The sequence below is a fragment of the Solenopsis invicta genome, chromosome 15 (genome assembly GCF_016802725.1).
Source record: "Solenopsis invicta isolate M01_SB chromosome 15, UNIL_Sinv_3.0, whole genome shotgun sequence".
Lineage (NCBI taxonomy): Eukaryota > Metazoa > Arthropoda > Insecta > Hymenoptera > Formicidae > Solenopsis > Solenopsis invicta.
In genome coordinates, this window is record NC_052678.1 from 825,001 (window position 1) to 845,824 (window position 20,824).

General features: G+C 31.3%; 1 protein-coding gene across 6 annotated transcripts in view; it reads right to left on the reverse strand.

The window, feature by feature from the left end:
- Positions 1-8,655, reverse strand: part of LOC105206785 (armadillo-like helical domain-containing protein 3) — a 72,440-nt gene extending 63,785 nt beyond the window's left edge. Inside the window, exons 1-5 of one of the 6 annotated variants that reach the window (XM_039457705.1) lie at positions 8,440-8,652; positions 8,264-8,271; positions 7,749-7,936; positions 7,033-7,318; positions 62-195 (exon numbers count right to left, since the gene is read on the reverse strand). In XM_039457705.1, the coding sequence (XP_039313639.1) occupies positions 62-195; positions 7,033-7,318; positions 7,749-7,895 (567 nt within the window). In that variant the 5' untranslated portion in view covers positions 7,896-7,936; positions 8,264-8,271; positions 8,440-8,652. Of the gene's footprint in view, positions 1-61; positions 196-7,032; positions 7,319-7,748; positions 7,937-8,263 lie in introns of all 6 variants that reach the window. The other 5 variants (XM_039457704.1, XM_039457706.1, XM_039457707.1 and 2 more) reach the window with 5 other exon arrangements.
- Between the last annotated feature and the right edge of the window lie 12,169 nt (positions 8,656-20,824).

Genomic DNA, 20,824 nt, shown 5'->3' on the forward strand with positions numbered 1-20,824 from the left:
AATTTTATTTTTAATTTTGCATAAATGTAGAAAAATTATGATTCATTAATATCTAACGTACTTGAATTAGTGATTCAAAAACACTATTTAGCATCACATATTCCAGTAAGGTGTTTTGGTTGATATTATCCATACCAGTAACTATTATTAATAACAATTTCAGGCACAGAGCTTTCAAACTATCCGGATATTCACCTAAAAAAATATGAATTCTTCTTTCTCATCACAGTTAATTTTTTTTGCTAATATTATATTTTAGAATGTATTCCACCTAATTTTAAAATAATTAAAAAATAACAAAAAATTATAGATTGTTCGATGTTGAACTTGAAAGCAATACAAATTTAGCTGCGATTTTTCACTTAGATCAAAATTAATTCCAAAAATCAAAAATTAATTTCAATAAAAAACAGAAATGTATTCTAGTTCAAATGTAATTCAGAAATAATAATAAAAATTTAAACTTTTTTAATATAAATATTTTAAATATTCAAAATGATTTATACACATAAAGTTTTATTTCGACGTAGAGGATTAACTGTTCGTAAATAAATAAAATTTATTTATTTACACAACATATAAAAAGAAATAAAAACTTTGAAAAAAATAGGTAAGTGGTAGGGGCAAGTATAAAAAAATTTTTGTTATCACTGTTATAAAATACTTTTCAAGCCATTTAACTTTTAATTAAAACATTTTTTTCTATCTTTTATAGTTTCAACAATATACGCTTCAAAAGAAAAAACTGATTTTTTTCAAAGGGGTGTTTCACCCTCTAAAAGTATTGGCACGTATAAAAAAATACGTGTCTCTTATTTTGATCTGTACTACAAAATATTAAAGGCTTGTCAAAATCGGAGAGAGACACTTTCGTAGCGCACGGACGGATGCGTGTATAGAGAGACTTTTAATTATTTTTAGAAAATAGGAATGTTAGAACGTAACTTTATCATACATCGTTGAATTCGTAATAAAATAAACTTTATTTTGGTTTAAAAAAATCAAAAAAAAAATTTTTTTTAATACGTAGTAAAAAAAGTATTAAAAAAATATTTAAAAAATTTTTTTATTACTGTTATAAAGTACTCTTCAAGCCATTCAACTTTCAATTAGAACATTTTTTTCTATCTCCTATAGTTTCGACAATATATGCTTCGAAAGAAGATAATCAATTTTCTTCAAATGGGCGTTTTACTCTCTAAAAGCGCGTATGGGCACGTAAGAAAAAAAAAAAAAATACGTGTCCCTTAGTTTGATCTGTATTACAACATGTTAAAGACTCGTCAAAATTGGAGGGGAACGCCTCAGACTCTTTCCTTGTTAATGTAAAAGAAACTTAAAAAAAAAAATCAACTCAGATATTCGAAAACTTCACAATATAAAATAAACCTAGGAAAATCGTTTTATAATTTTTTTCACAAAATTATCACGAAGTTCAAATATCAACTTCAGCAAAAATTGAGCGTTCAATAGCTAAATTAAAGGATTATCTATTCTCCAAAATAAAGTGTAACATTGGCAAAAATGATAAATCATTATTAATCTTTTATGGAGCTATAATATATGGATACAAATAAAGATGCGGCACAATGTATTACAAAATTTGCAAGAATATTGACACAAATGAAAAATCGCACACAAAAGCGTTTAAAAACGTGAATCTTAACCTCTAATTCGCACACTTTTGACGAGTTTTGTGCAATTTTTATTCACCGAGTTATTTAATAATGAAACAAAAAAGATCATTGTTGCATACCTCAATGTTGAATACCTCGGTAAAAAAAATCATACAACACTCAGCAAAAGTACACAAATTAAAAGTAAAGATTCATGCTTTCAAACGCTGTAAACCGCATTTGTACGCGATTTTTATTCCACGTCGTAGAACTTTGCAAAGTTTGTATAAAATTTTGATATTTGACAAATATTTTTTACAAAACGCGGATTCGAAAGCGTGAATCTTTGCCTTTAATTTACGTTTTTGTTGAGCGTTGTACGATTTTTATTCATAGAATTATTCAACATTGAAGCAAATGAAACTATTGATGCTTCAGTGTTGAATAACTCAGTGAAAAAAAATCGCACAACGCTCAATACGTAGACAAATAAAAGGTACAGATTCACGTTTTCAAAAGCTGTAAACCGCATTGGTGTGATTTTTATTTTACGTAGTGGAACTTTGAAAATTTATATAAAATTTTGACATTTGATGTATTCCAATTTGAATCCGTGTAGCTTCATATACAATCAGTAAGTCGTTTAATGAATTAAAAATCTCGAAACTAGAGATTTTAAGCTGTAAAATGCTTTTCTGAACATTTTGTTACGATCATTTTCAATAAAGTTAAACTTGAATTTTGGCTATTTTTAAGAGTTAGATTAGGTGATGCTTTAATTTTGGTGCCATGTGTATGTGTATGTACCCATACAATACAGAAAATTGCAGCAACATTGCAGCAATATTGCAATGTTGCAGATTGCAATGCAATTTCACGGAAACATTGCAGAAACATAAATTAACAATATGCCTGCAACATCTTATGGTATATGCCATTAATATTCCAGAAACATTGCAATATCATAATTTTTTAATAAAGTAATGACAATAAAGAGCCAAAGTAGAATATTCGCGTATAATAATATATTAATTTAAATCATCCATAATTATTCATCCGCATTTAACAAATTAAGGTAGGGCGACGTTACTAAATTTTCCGCGAATCTTTACATTCCTTAACAGCACAATCGTCCATATGTCGACTGTAAGTCGACTCATCCAAGTCAGGCTTTCAGAGTTGACTGCAAATCAACTTTGCATAGACGTCTGCAGACATCCTTCAAATATAGACTCTAAGATGTCTAAAAACTGCATGTGGTCCCGTGGTGCTGTGTGCATCATAGTATTGTTGAGAAACATAAATATTCACATCAATAGACAAAATAAGTTTATGTATGAAAAAACCTCGATCTATATCTCAATAAAAAAACAATATTTTTTAATTATTTTTTTAATAAAAATTTTTTCATATTTAATTTAATTATTGTATTATATTGATATATATTTTCTAATTGCATTCTTATTTAAACAAATAACAGAAAAGTTATTCCAGATGTTTTTCTGCATTTGCAAAATTAGTAAAAAAAAATTGTAATTTTATATTTGTTTATATAAATACTGTGCTTTAATTATACATATTTCATTTTTTCAATAACATATATTAACCTGATTTACCAGTTATATACACATATCAGCATAAAGTGTTCACAGGTCATCATAAGGAATCGGTTCGCAGCGATTACGGAGGTCAAGCAACATTCACCGGAGTCGCGACTTAGATGGGTGACGGCTTGGACATTTCCGAGAAAAAATTCCCAAAATTTTTTTTTGCGAAAAATGTTTTTTTAAAATGTTACAAAAATATTATTTTGTTCATTGGAATTATGTGGTGTAATAATATTTATGTGAATATTTTGGAAAAATTCATAACATTGCAATTTTGCTAGGATGTTTCAATGCAATATTTCAAAAGGCGGACATCTTAATGTTACTGCAATCTTCCAGTAATGTTGCAGCAATGTTTCGTAATCAATATGCAATATTGCAATGTTTCAATGAAATCATTCTACAATGTTCCTGCAATCTCTCTGTGCTGTATAGGTATGTATACTGCTAAAAAAATTAAGGGACTTTTTCTCAATAAAGGGTATATTCGGATTTGTATATGAAATCTGCCCCCACCCCAAAATAAATTTACCATACATCAATCTTTAGCCTTCTAGGAAAGAAAAATTTTCATCAAGTTTTAACCCGCTATCTTTGCTATTGCAATAGTGACAAATAAAAACACAGTTATTTAATTATATTTTTTTCCTGTTCTTCTATTCACAAAAAATTCTAAAAAAAATGTCAGTAATGTTTTATTTATCAAGATACATATCAAGAAATTTTTGAAAATTTTTAAGATAAAAGTTCAAATTTTTAAAAATTCAGGAAATTAAAATTATTAATTTTTCCGTGAAATTATTAAGTGACTGACTTCATTTTTTTTTTGTTACTTTTTTTCAACATTACTTACACCAAATTTTTTCAGATTTTTTAAAAATAAGCGTCAATGTTAAAATATTGAAAATATTATTTTTTCAAATTTTTACGTAGAAGATTAATTTAATATTTAATCTATGAACTTTCTAATATTTTATTTTATATGTCTAATTAATTGTATACTTCAATAACTTAAACTTTGTTCGTATAAAAAGATAATATAATAGTTCTCTTTTGTTGACATTTCTGCATTAAGAAATTACTTCTCATACAAAGTTGCTTATTATGAGATACCTATTTTTAAAGGCTTATAATTTAGTTAATTTATACTATTAACACCTAATTTTATATCTAAATTATAGTAAATAATTTAAGTTTCATTGCCAAAAGTTAGCAATCGATAATAATTATACTTAGTTGTATGACATTTTTTATCAAAATTGTCGATTTTGCTAATTCAAAAAAAAGTTTCCTAATATAAGATACAAAGGTTTTTTATATGAGATGCGTCTCATCGGTTTAGACCTTACTAGATTTAAATTAGGCTCAAAATCTAGTTGACCAATCAAATAGCTCTTTCAATATTCAAAAACTTTTTATGTAATGTTTTTCTTCAAAATCTATTTTCTTCGAGATATTTTAAATTATTAGTGCTAATCTTGAGAACCATAATTTTCAAGCCTCATAATTCAAAAGTTCTTAATGAAAAACTTTATTATAGCATTTTGGAAAGCCCTCGAAGTCAGAATATGCAATAACAAACATGGATTTTTTAGTGTCTCATATTACTAGTTCCACGCTTTGCGGTTTCATGATTATCAAATCTAATATTTATAATTAAACAAATTATTATATTCTATACTTTTTTATTAATGCAACTTAACTCTATCACTGCATGCAGAATTTATTACTAAATATTTGTTTACTTAATAAACAAGATTTAAAGACTCGTCTCAATAAATCTTGAGAACATCCAATTTCAAAAATATTTTACTTCAACGACTGCATGCATGATCTAATAACAATTTTTCTACAAATTAGATTTCATTCCAAGGGTAATAAGTTTATAATGGTACGATGTAATCACATGTGTTTATTAATGTAGCAGAAACCTCCCTACCCTATATTAAGAACCTGTCCCATAATAAGCAACTTTATCTATAACTAATGCAGAATTATCAGAAAAAGAAAACTATTATATTATCTTTTTATCTAAACAAAATTTAAGTAATTGAAATATATAATTAATAATTAGACACATAAAATAGAATATTAGAAAATTCATAGATTAAATATTAAATTAATCTACGTAAAAATTTAAAAAAATAATATTTTAACATTGACGCTTATTTTTAAAAAATCTGAAAAAATTTGGGGTAAATAATGTTGGAAAAATGTACCAAAAAAAAAATGAAGTCAGTCACTTAATAATTTCACTTAAAAACTGACAATTTTTAATTTCTTGAATTTTTTAAAATTTTAACTTTTATCTTAAAAATCTCCAAAAATTTCTGGATACGTATCTTGATAAGTAAAACATCACTAATTTTTCAGAATTTTTTGTGAATAAGAAGAATAGGAAAAAAATATAATTGTATAATTGTGTTTTTATTTGTCGCTATCGCAATAGCAAGGATAGCGGGTTAAAGCTTGGTAAAAATTGTTCTTTCCTAGAGAATTAAAGATTGATGTATGATAAATCTATTTTGGGATGGGGGCAGATTTCATATACAAATCCAGCTATACCCTTTTGGCCTATTTTTAAACTATAACTAATCAATGAATAATTAATGTAAAAAAAGTGTATATACACTCGACGCCAAAATTAAGGAATCATCTATTCTAACTCCAAAAAATAAGAAAAGAGAGTAATTCAAGAGAGTGTAACTTTATCAAAAATAATCATCAAAAAATTTTAAAAAAAGCATTTTAAAGCGTGAAATCTCTAGTTTTGAGATTAATAAATCATTAAACGATTTATAGATTGTTTACGAAGTTACGCGAATTTAAATGGGGATATGTCAAATCTCTAAATTTTTTTACAAACTTTGCAAAGCTCTACGACGCAAAATAAAAATTGCACGCAAATGCAGTTTACAGCAAAACGTGGATCTTTACCTTTAATTTGCGTTTTCGTTGAGCGTTGTGCGATTTTTTTTCACTAAGTTAGATAACACTGAAGCAAAAATGACTTCTTTTGTGTGAGTGTGTGTGTGTGTGTGTGTGTGTGCGTGTGCGTGTGCGTGTGTGTGTACAGGGTCCTCAAAAAGTATTGGACCTCTTGATTATTTTGGAAACTAAGCATTTTAGAAAAAAGCGTTTTAGATAAAAGTTGTAAGGTTTTAAAAGATCTATTTACTGATCTTATCAGTTTGTCCTCGGTTGGCGTCGCCAAAATCATATCAAAATCACATTGACTTTTTTTAAATGGAACACCCTATTTCTGATTCCAGAATCTAATAGCTGATGTCAAGAACTTTGCAAAACACTACAAGAAAGTTTATTTTTATTAAATACTTTCCGAGTTGTCAAGCTACAGTACACTGTAACTTTCAAGCCCCACAACTCGGAAAGTACTCAACAAAAATAAACTTTCTTGTAGGGTTTTGGAAAACTCTTGACACCAACTATTCTGGAATCAAAAATAGGGTGTTCCATTTAAAAAAAGTTAATGTAATTTCGATATGACCTTGGCAATGCCATCCAAGGTCAAACTGATAAGATCAGTAAAAAGATCTTTTGAAACTCTACAACTTTTATCTGAAACACTTTTTTCTAAAATGCTTAGTTTTCGAAATATTTTGCTGTTCCCGTACTTTTTCCTCACCCTGTATATATGTATAAAATTTGACAATAATTTGTATTTCCTATTTCAATAATTTCACACACACGTACACACGCACGCATGCACATGTACACAAAATTGTTTACAACAATTTTAACCATTTATTTCCATCCAGTGTACATTAAATTATTGTCTTGTACATTACCTGTTAGAAAATTATTACAATGCTGCATTAACGTTGTCATCCTCTGTTCTGCAGAATCAAAGCCCACTAGAATATCTATCAAATTAAACCCATAATCCCCCTGGTTCGCCTTCTTGTACATAGACTGGATGACGGCTGCTAAAGTTTGCAATGCATACACTATTCTAAATGGATGCTCATCAACCAACGTATCAACGCAATGACACACCAATGCATTTAAATTTTCCTTGCTAGCATTCAGTTGTTCTGATGTCATATGCAGAATCTCATTTTCGATGTGAGGTATCTGAAATATATTGTAATATTTATTTCTAAAAGGTAGAAAATATAACAGACAATAAAGAACAGTGCTCTTAACTTTTCAAAAAAACAAAATCATGGAAAAAACCAATTTTTGTTTTTTTCTGAGAAAATATGAAAAAAACAACTGTAATAATAAGAAACTAGTATTCTTAATTTTCCAAAAAAATAAAAATTGAGAAAAAAATGCTTTTTTAATTTTTTCCAAAATACACGACTGATATAATGACAATAGACTTTATTAAATGTCTTATTAGAGCTCTTAAATGTAAAGAAAATCTTAAAACCATTGACATAGGGAATAATAAAGATGACATTATTTTTAAAAACTTAAAAAGTTTAAGAAAAAAATGCAAAAAATGTATTTTTTGTCAAAATTCCAAGAATTCTTTTAGGCTAAAAACACTAATACATACCATTGGTTTAATAAGAAATAGTTCATTCCAGAAATTTGGATGAGCCAATGTCAGATCTTCGCCTTTGAAAAAACTCTCATAGATTGGCACCAACTTGCACTTGTGTTGACGTTTGGTGCCAGATCCACTCCTCTTTCTCATAGCCATTGATGAGGTAAATTATTTTTCTCCATCCATATTCGAATACTCTAAAAAACATGTTGAAATGTAAATCCAGTCTTTTCATAATAATATGTTTGCATAACTCAGATTTTTCTAAAAGGTCTTTCTTTTTAAAAAAATTTTAAAAAAATACTTTGTAGCTTGCATATTTATTTAATTCTTCATGTAATTAAGAAAAATATTATGTGTGTGTGTGTGTGTGTGTGTGTGTGTGTAACAAAATCTCGGAAATTTTGTTCCATAATAGAAATTTAAGTTTCAACGTGATACTGTAACACAATCAATCACGTATGTCAATTCAAAGATATGAACTTGTAGAAATTAACGAAAGATTATACAACATTCAGACTCACCGAACTTCCTAGAAAATTTATATATTATATATATATATATATATATATATATATATATATATATATATATAATTGAAATTCAGTCAAAAGAGTTTTACATTCGTTAATGTTCAGTTAAAAAAATAATAGTATTTTTAGGTTATGAAATCAACTTGTCAGCCAGCGAGTATATTCACCATCAAGCTAAGTTTACATATAGCGTTTTTTACTGCAGTGGGTTTTAACCACGAACATAGGCATAGAGGGACGAAGTATAAAGTCCTACTTTAGGAAAGAGGGGGTGTTCTCTCAGGCATGCAGGGGGAACCATGGTGGAAGTAGACATGCCGTTTGTTTTCTGTTCCTGGGCACGTATTATGCATTTGTCGGAATCAATTCCGATCGGAATTATTCCGTTTTCCCTAGAAAACACAATAGAAATTTAGTGAGAAACGGAATAATTCCGATCGGAATCAATTCCGAACAAATGCATAATACGTGCCCTGAACTCCCTGAATTAGTGTGCACTTAAAATGAAATAGATATATATTTGAAAGTTAGTGAAAGCAAGAAGAAACGTTCCAGTGCAGTTTAGTGCAGGAATAGAAAACAAGCCCATGGTGTGCGCAGTTTGCAAGCGTCTCTCTCTAATTCTTTGCCCTCTCACTTATTTTTTGACCGTAAATCCCCATGTGTACCAACCTTGTTTAACTCCGTAAAGTTGTTACAACTGAATGTGTTTGTTTTCGTTGCACGCACGTCATTTAGTATTCTTTCGGTCTCTTTTTATCATATACGTGCGTGAATGTCGTATGATTGCACTTATCGTATAATTATAATAAAATGTACATTAAATTCGATATAAAAAACGTATGGAAGATGTCGATAATTTTGAAAAGAAAATCTTAAGATTCATCTCCACAATGCTAAAACTCGGTGCAACTTTTCGAGCTGAGAACTGTGTGATCAATTAGCTTGTCACTTTTCCGTAAAAGCTAAACATTGATTGGTTAAAAACTTTTCGATCTGAGAACTCGGACCGATTTCTAGCCATTTCTAGCATCGCGGGCTTTTATAAATAAACTTTTCCATAGTAATCAAAGAATATCGTAATATTATTACAATTTCTAAGAGCTGGTTTTAAAATCTCCTGTTTGTGACCAGTTCAGTACCAATTGTAATTGATTATTTCTGGCCAATTTTATTTAACGACAACTACGATATGTAAGATAATAATAAAGTATATAAATGTAAGATAATATTAAAGGAAAAAAACTAATATAATAAAGGATAATAATAAACGACTTTTATTTATATAAAAAAAACTCTGATATATTTAAACCAATGGTTTCGCGCTCGTGTTATAAATCACAGATTAATTATAGGCTAAACAAGCAAGACGATTATTAATTTAATAAATTTATTAAAATCTAAAAAGATTGTGATTACGAAACGTTTCGGTCTTACTTGACCTTTTTCAGCCGTAACGTTAACATTAATCTACTATCTTTTTGAACATATTTTTTATTTATTTTTCTACTTGTATATAAGTACGAGTTCGTACCAAACATTAATTATAATATTTCATCGAGAATGCATTGATAGTATTCGATATTTTCTTTAACAAGTGTAATTATTTTGTGTATTACATAATTTTCTTAGGAAAAGTAGTCACCATGAAAATTTATAAAGCATTTTTCAACAATTTTACTAATATGAATTAATTCATCAGAGGGATACATTATTTGGTACCCTTCAGAGACATAATGATATGTATCAGGTATGAGAGAAAAGGACACAACGAACATATAGCAGAGTGTGACAAAGATGCAATCAAAACAGTTGTAGTAACCTGATATCATCAAACATTTAGTTTTTCGTAGTTGGCAGACTTGGGGACTTACAGTGGCTGTGTTCCGTTTTTACTGGCAGTACTGAAAATTTATAGTTCACGTCACTTATACTATACATTTTCAGTACTGGCAGTTAATATCGGAACACAACCAGTCTCTCGATGCAAAAAAGGGGCGTGGTTTACGAGTTTCGCGCACACCATGGCTATGTTCCGATATTAACTGCCAGTACTGAAAATGTATAGTATATGTGACGTGAACTATAAATTTTCAGTACTGCCAGTAAAAACGGAACACAGCCCATGTCTACTTCCACCATGGGGGGAACCGTTCTCTGCCATATTGGTTTCAAAAAACTAAAGGGCCTCGCACATAAAATGCATAACAGAGCATAAACGTAGCATAAAGCTTCTGAACCAATAGGAATCTTATGTAAATTAATATGGCGACTTTATGTTGGATGGTCATTGGTCCATCAATCTTATGTTGTGCTTAAGTTATGTTATGCATTTCATGTGCGAGGCCCTTTATACATTAGCCGGTATTCATAATTGATTCTTATGCTCAATGCACACAGCACGCGTCAACGCGTTACGCGGGCAAGGTAGCCAATCATTTTTTCGCTTTTATGGAAAGAAATAAGAAAGCAAAAGAATGATTGGCTATCCGCCACGCGTAACGTGTTGACGCGTCCTGTGTGCATTGACCCTTATATCAAGATCGTCTTAAGTAACGTCTTAAAATGCTAATACGGCTCTCTGATTGGTTGATAGCATCTTAAGGTGATACTTAAGATGATCTTAAATATAAAGCCTGCCGCAGACGATACGTTTTTTCTTACGGGATTGCTTACGTGCTCCTGTACTGGCAGTCTTACGTGCTCCCGTACTGGAAATGGGTAGCTTACGGGCTACGCTACTGGCTCGCGTACTGGATTTTTGTAATAGATCATGTCCTATTTTTCTTACGTGATTCTGTACTGGTTTATTGTGAAAGCCAATCAGGACGCAGTCTGTATAGGTTATACTGGGTTATACCAGGTTATACTGTCGAAGTGTTGTCAAAGTTCAAACGTGAATTCACTTCGCAAACATGACGTCATGCAAAAATGAAAAGACTTCAAAATAGTCCAAAAAAAGTATTTTATGTTTAATAGAGGCCTACTAATACGAACCATGTTTATATGCGATAAACACACCAAATTACCATAATAAGCACAGTAAAAGTAAGGCATTAAAGAATGTATTGACTGTCGACTCCATAAACGTCAGCGATATTTATTTTGTTGTCGCAATTTTTCAATAATTAAAAATAATGCAATAGCAATTTTACGACAATGTACAACTGTTGCAATAATTTCATCCATCTCATCTATCTCATCCATATTTAAGCGTGCCGCTTCTATGAAACAAATTTCAGTTGCTTAGCCCGTACGAAAACTCGCACTGTGTGAAGCCACGGCCAGTAGCACTGCCAGTACCATTGCCCGTACGGTAGCAAGTAAGAAAATCCAATTAGAAATCCAGTAAGAAGAAACGTATCGTCTGCGGCAGGCTTTATTGTAGAAAGCCTATAAAGCCCGTGTCCCACTACGTATTGCGGATGCGGATCGGGGGATTGCAAATCGCAAATTAGAATGCAGCCAATCAAAGCGAGGCAGCTTCAGTTCCGGATTGCAAATCGTAGAATAGATGACTCTCTATTTGCTGCATTCTAATTTGCGATCCGCATCCGCAATACGTAATGAGTGCGTTTGTTTATGCAGTTACTGCCGCCGATGTTGTTCGTTTACTCACTGACTCCCTCGTCGGTGGTTTACTCCATCTGCGAAAGCGACTGCAGCGCAGTTTGTCGTTCGTTTACGCAGGGATGCATCCCATCTGCGCAGCTATCTACGAGGTCCTGCTCTGGATGCTCTGCTTGCAGTACTGCGTAAACGAACACTCGTTTATGATTCTAAAAACTGACCGTATCGTCTCTGCATTGCTGAGAAAAGGAACAAGAGCCATAACAAATTATAATAAAAACTGCATCCGCGTATCCTGTGTATAATAAATATGGCTTTTTACAATAAAGATAAAAAGAATACAGGAAAATTGATTTCTGATCACAAGTCTGATGAGCTACTATCGATGAGATCCATAGCACAATCCATAATTACTCTGATTTCCATTGTGATTTCTAAAAATTGAATTTTTTAAATAAAATGAGTTTAAAAATAAAATTTACAAAAAATTACACTATCTAATTTTTAAATAAACTTCATAGATTAAATATTTTTAAGATATTTATTGCTTAATTATTATTACTAAAATTTAATAATTTTAATAAAAAAATAATTTTATATAATTAAAAAAATTATATTATAATTATTTGAATATAAAGTTATATTAAAAATTTTCTTTACTTACACACTGCAAACAGTTTTTAATTTAGATTTTGCTCACATTTTTTATTGGTACATATTCGACTAATACGATCCAAGCAGCCATTCACGCAGGCATCCGTTCGGTAAATTTAGGTCATGTGATTAGCAGGGGGTCGATCATGAAACTTTTTCCCTAGGGCGGAAACGTGAAAAGTGAAAATCTTTACCATTGAAGTTAATGGAGAAATTGTTCACTTTTCACGTTTCCGCCTTAGGGAAAAAGTTTCATGATCGACCCCCAGATGAAAGATAGAGTCCCTAGAAGTAGAGAGTCTGGACATCTCGGGGTTCCACGTGATTGGATACACGTGATTGTGCACCTAAAATGGCAGCACCAATACAGATCCCTGTTTAATCCTCTTTAGCCAATGCGATAACAGCATACAACACGTTCAAGTGCACGCAACGATAAACATACACACACATAAAGCTCACGTACATACACTGACATAATCATCACCGACATTTTAGGAACAGATGTCCAGACTCTCTGGGTGTTTACGATAACTAATCGGATCTCGGATTGGATTGAACAATGGTACTCAATGTAAGTATAGAAAATTTCCCTAGGCTAATCGGATTGATGATCTCTGTCTCAAATGTGATCCGATTAATGACGAAAGCGTGGAGACGCAGAAGCATGCTTGAAAAGAAAGTTTCTTTATTTTTTTAAATAATCACACAAAAAATCCAAGATAAAGTTAAAAAGAATGATTTGAATTTAAATTTATTGTAATATTTTTTGTCTAAACACTAAATTTCGTTTAAATTTCTATTTATAAAAATTAATTAATCTATTCTAAAGTTTGTGGTTATATAGGAAACAAATCAAAATTAGTAAAACAATTATTAATTGTTAGGTACAAATTAAAGCATATAATATTTTAAGCATATCATATAGAATTTCTGTTTATTATAAACTTAGTAAAAATAACTTTAAAATCATTCAACTACATTACACATTAATCAAAATTAATTTATAAGTTAAAAATCAATAATGTTTCTAAAAATGTTCTTTTTATTCTTTTCCAGATCATAAATAAACTTCAATTCCATGAATAAATAAAAATGATTGGAAAATGGATTTATATGAAGAGGGCATTATTGAACAATATCAATTTGTGCCAACTTAAAATTTGTAAAATCTACTTTTCTTTATTAATTGTTTATTAGAGAGTAATAATATAAAAATGGAATATACGCATCATATATGCATACAATTATTTTAATTTTATTTATGTACATTCCGTTCTTATATTATTACTCTCTAATGAACAATTAACAAAAAATAGCAGATTTTATAAATTTTAAGTTAGCACAAATTGATATTGTTCAATAATGCCCTTTTCATGTCCATTTTCCAGTAATTTTTATTTATTCTTGGAGTTGAAGTTTATTTACGATCTGGAAAAGAATAAAAAAAACATTTTCAGAGACATTATTGATTTTTAATCAATATTAATATAAATTAATTTTGATTAATGTATAATGTAGTTAAATAATTTCAAATTTATTTTTACTAAGTTTATAATAAACAGGAATTCTATATGATATGCTTGAAATATTATATGCTTTAATATGTATCTAATAATTAATAATTGTTTTATTAATTTAGATTTGTTTCCGATATAACCACAAACTTTAGAATAGATTAATTAATTTTTACAAACAGAAATTTAAACGAAATCCAGTGTTTAGACAAACAAAATTACGATAAATCTTAATTCAAATCATCCTTTTTAACTTTATCTTTGATTTTTTGTGTTATTATTTAAAAAATAAAGAGACTTACTTTTCAAGCATGCTTCTCGGTCTCCACGCTTTCGTCGTCAATCGGATTACATTTGAGACAGCAATCGTCAATCCGATTAGCCTAGGGAAATTTTCTATACCTACGTTGAGTACCATTGTTCAATCTAATCTGAGATCCGATTAGTTATCGTAAACACCCTCTACTTCTAGGGACTCTAATGAAAGAGCAATAGCTGCGCTAACCACTGCATAAACGAATGCACCCAATGTGACACGGGCTTAAAGGCTACGGCACAGGTTGTTGCATAGCTACATAATCGTATGCATAATGGCTCCTGCACACTAGCGCGATGACGCGACACGCGACGCGCGATTATCCAATAAGCGTACAATTTTTTGAGAAAGACGTACGCTTGGATAAACGCGCGTCGCGTATCGCAAATTGCCCTGGTCTGCCAGAGCCATAAGAAAATTGACTGGTCCATTTCCTTATACATGTGCTAACGGACTAATCAACTTCCTTATGCATACGGTTATGCAGATATGCAAAAACCTGTGCTGCCGTCTTTAAAGGGCCTCGCATATAAAATGCATAACATAACATAAGCACAACATAAAACCGATGGATCAATGAGCATCTAGCATAAAGTCGCCATATTGATTTACATAAGATTCCCATTGGTCCAGAGGCCTTATGCTACGCTTATGCTCTGTTATGCATTTCATGTGCAAGTCCCTTAAGGGCCTCGCACATGAAATGCATAACGTAACACAAGTACAGTCATGTTCATTATAGTTGCGACACTTTTTCTTTGATTGTTTTTGGAATGTAGCCTTGCTCATCGAGCGGCAAACGTAATTAGTTGGATCCATAAGTAAGAACCAATCATGTTCTCAGCTCTCGTTATAGTTGCGCGTTCAGAAACGCATCAAAGAAAAAGTGTCGCAACTATAATGAGCACGACTGTACACCCAAGGACTTTGATTCTGTCCATGAGGAAATTTTTCATACTGAGAAGTCGTTATCTTTCTACATACTTACACTTCATGATTAACGTAACGACCAATAGACCTTGTTTACACCGAGCACTTGATACGCGTACTAACTAGTAATTTTCTATTAAATTGTCTTGATTTCGGCAATAAATTTAAAAAATAGTATATTAAGTTGGTACAATATGAATCAAAATAATTAAATATATGTATTATGTATACACGCATTGTCGACAGTAAGATAAATTAATAGAAAGTTACGAGTTAGTACGCGTATTAAGTGCTCGGTGTAAACTAGGCCATAAGCTCTAATCGTTTCATTAATCATGAACTGCGAGTATGTAGAAAGTGGTGACTTCTCAGTTTGGAAAATTTCCCCATGGACAGAATCAAAGTCCTTGGGTGTATGTACAACATCAGACCGATGAGCCAATGAGCATCCAGCATAAAGTCGCCATATTGATTTACATAACATTTTCATTGATCTATTGGTCTTATGTTGTGCTTATGTTATGTTATGAATTTTATGTGCGAGACCCTTTAAGGCTATAACACATACCTTCCATAACCGTAACCATAAGACGTACCGTAAGAATTAGCCAATCACAGTCAAGAATTAAGAAATATGAATCTGAATTCTCGACTGTGATTAGCTAATTCTTACGGTACGTCTTATGGTTACGGTTATGAAAAGTGTGTGTTATAGCCTTTAATAGGCTTTCTACAATAAGCTATTAGTCGGTATCATAAGTCATAAGCCATAAAAATTGATCAGTCACAGTCAAATATTTTTTTCACATTTGACTGTGGCCGGTATTCATAGTCGATTCTTATATTTAAGATCGTCTTAAGTATCATCTTAAGATGCCATCAACCAATCAGAGAGCCGTATTAGCATCTTAAGACGTTGCTTAAAACAATCTTGAAATAAGACTCTTTCTATGAAAACCGACCTGTGATTGGTCAATTTTTATGGTTTATGACTTATGGGCTATTCATAGTCCAAGCTCAAGGCTATGCTTAAGATCATCTTGGTCAAGACCGTCTTATTCAACCAAGACCGTCTTGAAATCGTAAGATTTCATAGGCACGTATTCAGAGTCGTGACTTATTTTCAAGATCGTCTTAACATCGATAAGCGAACGTAATTGGTTGGATCCACAGGTAAGAACCAATGACGTTCGCCGTTCGATGAGCAAGTCTACATTTGAAAAACAATCGAAGAAAATGTGTTGCAACCTTTTAGCTCACGACTGTACACTCGTGAGCTAAAAGGTTGCAACACATTTTCTTTGATTGTTTTTGGAATGTAGATTTGCTCATTGAACGGTAAACGTAATTGGTTGGATTTACAGGTAAGAACCAATTACGTTCGCCGTTTGATGAGCAAGTCTACATTCCAAAAACCATCAAAGAAAATGTGTTACAATCTTTTAGCTCACGACTGTACGGTCTTAAGTTGTCCTATAGATTTATTATCAGGCTTGTTTTCTATTCCTGCACTAGACTGCACTAGAACGTTCCTTCTTGCTTTTACTAACTTTCAAATATATGTCTATCCGTTTATTTTCTGTTCCTGAACTCCCTGAATTAGTGTGCACTTAAAATGAAATAGATATATATTTGAAAGTTAGTGAAAGCAAGAAGGAACGTTTCAGAGTAGTCCAGTGCAGGAATAGAAAACAAGGCTTATTTTATTTTAAGTGCACACTAATTCAGGGAATTTAGGAACAGAAAACAAACGGCATGAATCAAGCAAATACTCAAGTAAAATCTCAAGTCAAGACTTGTCCAAGATGATCTTGTTTGGAAACGTTCGGTCCATGATGTAAAAAACAAGGTGAAACAACGCGCATCGTCGGCGGCTCGATGCGCGGTAAGAGGCGTGGCTCGATGTGATGAGCCAATGAAATTTGGGTCCAAATATATCCGCGCAATTTAAATACGAAACAATCATATGTAGTCACACATACTTAAAATGTAGATGCTGTTAAAAAAAATAAATATAAAAATGTAAAAATACTTGAAATTTATTATCTTTAACAAAAATCACTGTTGCAAATAACACTGTTGTTATAAACATGAAATACAACAATTTAGCCATACACATAAGCTCATTCTTATAACTTTCCAAATTTCTTCTAATTCAAGTTTACAAAATTTGAAATAACAATTATCACAATTTTTATTAATGTACAAAGTCTCAACCTTACCTTCACATTCTTCTTTTTTTAAGTAGCTTTGAATTTCTTCGATTCACCGATTATCTCCGATTCACGTATAAATGCAAGTATAAATACGTCCCAGTACCGGAGCCGTAGCCATATTGAATCTCAAAATTTGGACCCAGTTCTGATTGGTCTAGAGTATGGTCTACTGCGCATCTGGTTACTTGTTTCACCTTTCTTCTTACATCATGGTTCGGTCTAGAGAACCTCTAGGAGAGAAAATCGCCAACTGGGGTCACGTGACCGACTCTGTGATTAGCTGGCTGAAATCATGGTGGAAGGGATAGCATGGTGTGCTCAATTTGCAGCCTTCTTTCTCTAAAATCTGCGCTCTCTGTCGTTTTTCTGCCTCTTATTCCAGAGGGCTGCCAACTGTGAAAAGTTGAAGTATTTCACTTTCTAAAGTCTGTACACCTGATATAACTGTCTTTGTCGGACGTTTTCTATTTTCACTCTGTCTCTTTTCTTGTAGATAGTTACCGCTGTAAATAAATGTTATTAAATACAACACGACACGAAAGACTAACTGCGCTCATTGTAAAAAATTAATAAAAATTAAACAGTTTGTGTAAAATATAAAGATTAATAGTATTTAATAATAAAATAATATTTGAAATAACACTACAAATATAAATATCGTAATAAATTTTACGATAATTTTAATAATAAAAAATAAAGTTCTTAAAAATTTTAAAAACAACCATTGATATACAAGAATTTTTTCCAAAACAAGAAATAAATAGAATTATTAAGTCCACAAATTGTTACAGAATATCAATTTTTTGTAAATAAGAAATTATTGAAAATTGAAGATATTGTTTCATTAAGAATAAAAAGAAAAAAATAGTTGAGATAGTTAAATTAAATAAAATAAAATAATATTCATTGATTTTATGCTTGAGGTATATGTTGCTGTTTTCGAATGAACTGACTAAGACAATCTCTACCGACAAAATGTGTAGAAATAAGTCATTATTTTTTATGCAGGTTTCATGATAAATATAATAATTTATTATACACAATTCTTATATTATACAGTTTTTAGATACACATAATTATTTATTATTTTATACATTTCAAAGTTAAAAAGCTAAGAGCTAAAAGTTCTATTTGATTTTTTTCATTTTTTTCTTGTTTTTGGTGGCGTTCGACACATTGCATATGTTTCCTCCAGCCTTCAATTACTGTAATAATGCAACAAAACATTATTGTTTATTGTATATACCAAGAATTTCGTGGCACATTAAGATAGCAAATTACTATCATCAGTAATCGTTCAATGTTGTTCTTACCTTCTAAATCGACCCTGGTGATTCTACATCTATCATACATTCCTGTATATTCGATGGATCATCAGAGCTGACGAGTAACTCGGAAGACTGCATGTACATTTTCGTGACGGGAAGCGGAAAATCTTCGGCTATGACTTTGAAGTCCATATTACTTTCATTGTCACTAAAATAGAAAACATAAATGTTACTTTGATAATGTTATGCAAAAAAAGGAATGTATTTTTCAGTAATTAATACATCAATTATTATTTATTCATGTTTACCTATTTTCCGTTTTTGGTAACAATAATGTTGGAACTGCACTCGGCAAAAGCGACTGTCTTCGAATGTCCATAGGAGGTCAAATCTTCTTACTTCTCACAAACAAATCTTCTGTGAAGTGTGCTAAGCGTATATTTGCTGAAAATTCAAATGACAGAATAATAGTTAAGTTAACTAACAATTAATAAGTTAACAATTGTCCTAGTTTACATCAAGCACTTGATGTGTGCTATGTAACTTCCTATTAAATTATTTTAATTTCGACAATATGTATAAATGTATACATGATATGTACATTTAAATTATCTTGAAACATATTGCATCAGTTTAATGTACTATTCTTTAAAATTATTGCAAAAGTTAAGATAATTAAATAGAAAGTTGTTGGTTAGTATGTATATCAAGTAATTGGTGTTAGGTTAGGTTGCTCTATTAAGATATGAATATTTACAATATTTTCTATTGGAACAGTATTGGAATGTTGTGTGTGTGCCTGTGTGTGTGTAATACAAATTGTAATGGAAATAATGTCATTACAAAAAATTGGCTAATAATATTTAATAAGACTTACCATTCTTAATATTTTTCGGCATAAAACTCTCTCCGATTCTCTGAATTCAGCCTTCACGCATTACTGCATTTTCCGGAAATCGGAAAAAGCTTACTTGCGCCGGCAAGCACGTTTCGTTGCAATTTTTACACGATTTCACTACACAACGTACCATTTTCACTTTATTTTACAATAAAGTTTAAAAAATAACCTAAAAATACGTGTTGTTACTATGGACGCTATGGACGCTATGAAGCAAAGGCGCTGAAATTGGAGCAATGACGCTGGCGGCGCTGGTATGACAGAAAAAGACGCAATGCACGCATTCGTACATGTGACAAAGATGCGACCATCTAGGTTCAGCAACTTTCCGACATTAAATATTTCATTTTTTCACAGTTGGCAGCCTTCAGGAATAAGAGACACTTTGCCGTGAAAAGGGGCGTGGTTTAGCCAAATTGAGCACACCATGTTATACTTCCACCATGGCTGAAATGTACAAATTTTGCATTGCGACGTCAATGCATTGGCCTGCACGTATCGACGCATCACGCGGAACCACCGATGGTTCCTCACGACGAAGTCTGTCAACGCATTGACGTCGCAATGCAAAATTTGCACATTTCCGCCAGCCAATCACAGAATCGGTCACGTGACTCCCCTTGGCGATTCTTTCTTCTAAAGTCCTACATAAAGAGAGAAGCGACATTGATGTCCGAAGCTCTGATTGGTAATCTGATTGATACTTGATTGGCTAAGCGAGCAGCCATATTGTGACCACAGCTGTTTGTAGAATGATACGAATGGTGTTATTGGTGTTTGATGATGTGAGCGGTCCCAAAATGGCGGTGGAGGATTCAATTGGATACTGAAGGTTGTGGTGGGGGTTCGATGTCGCTTCTCTCTTTATATAGGACTCTACTCTCTCCTAGAGGTTCTCTAGTTCGGTCTCGATATGATTCAAAGACAGATCTTATTCGAAATAAGAACAGACTTAAAACTATCTTATTAGTCATAAATTCATAGTCCTAGTTTACACCGAGCACTTGATACGCGTACTAACTAGTAATTTTCTATTAAATTATCTTAATTTCGGAAATAAATTTAAAAAATAATATATTAAGTTGGTACAATATGAATCGAGATAATTAAATATATGTATTATGTATACACGCATGTCGAAAGTAAGATAAATTAATAGAAAGTTACGAGTTAGTACGCGTAT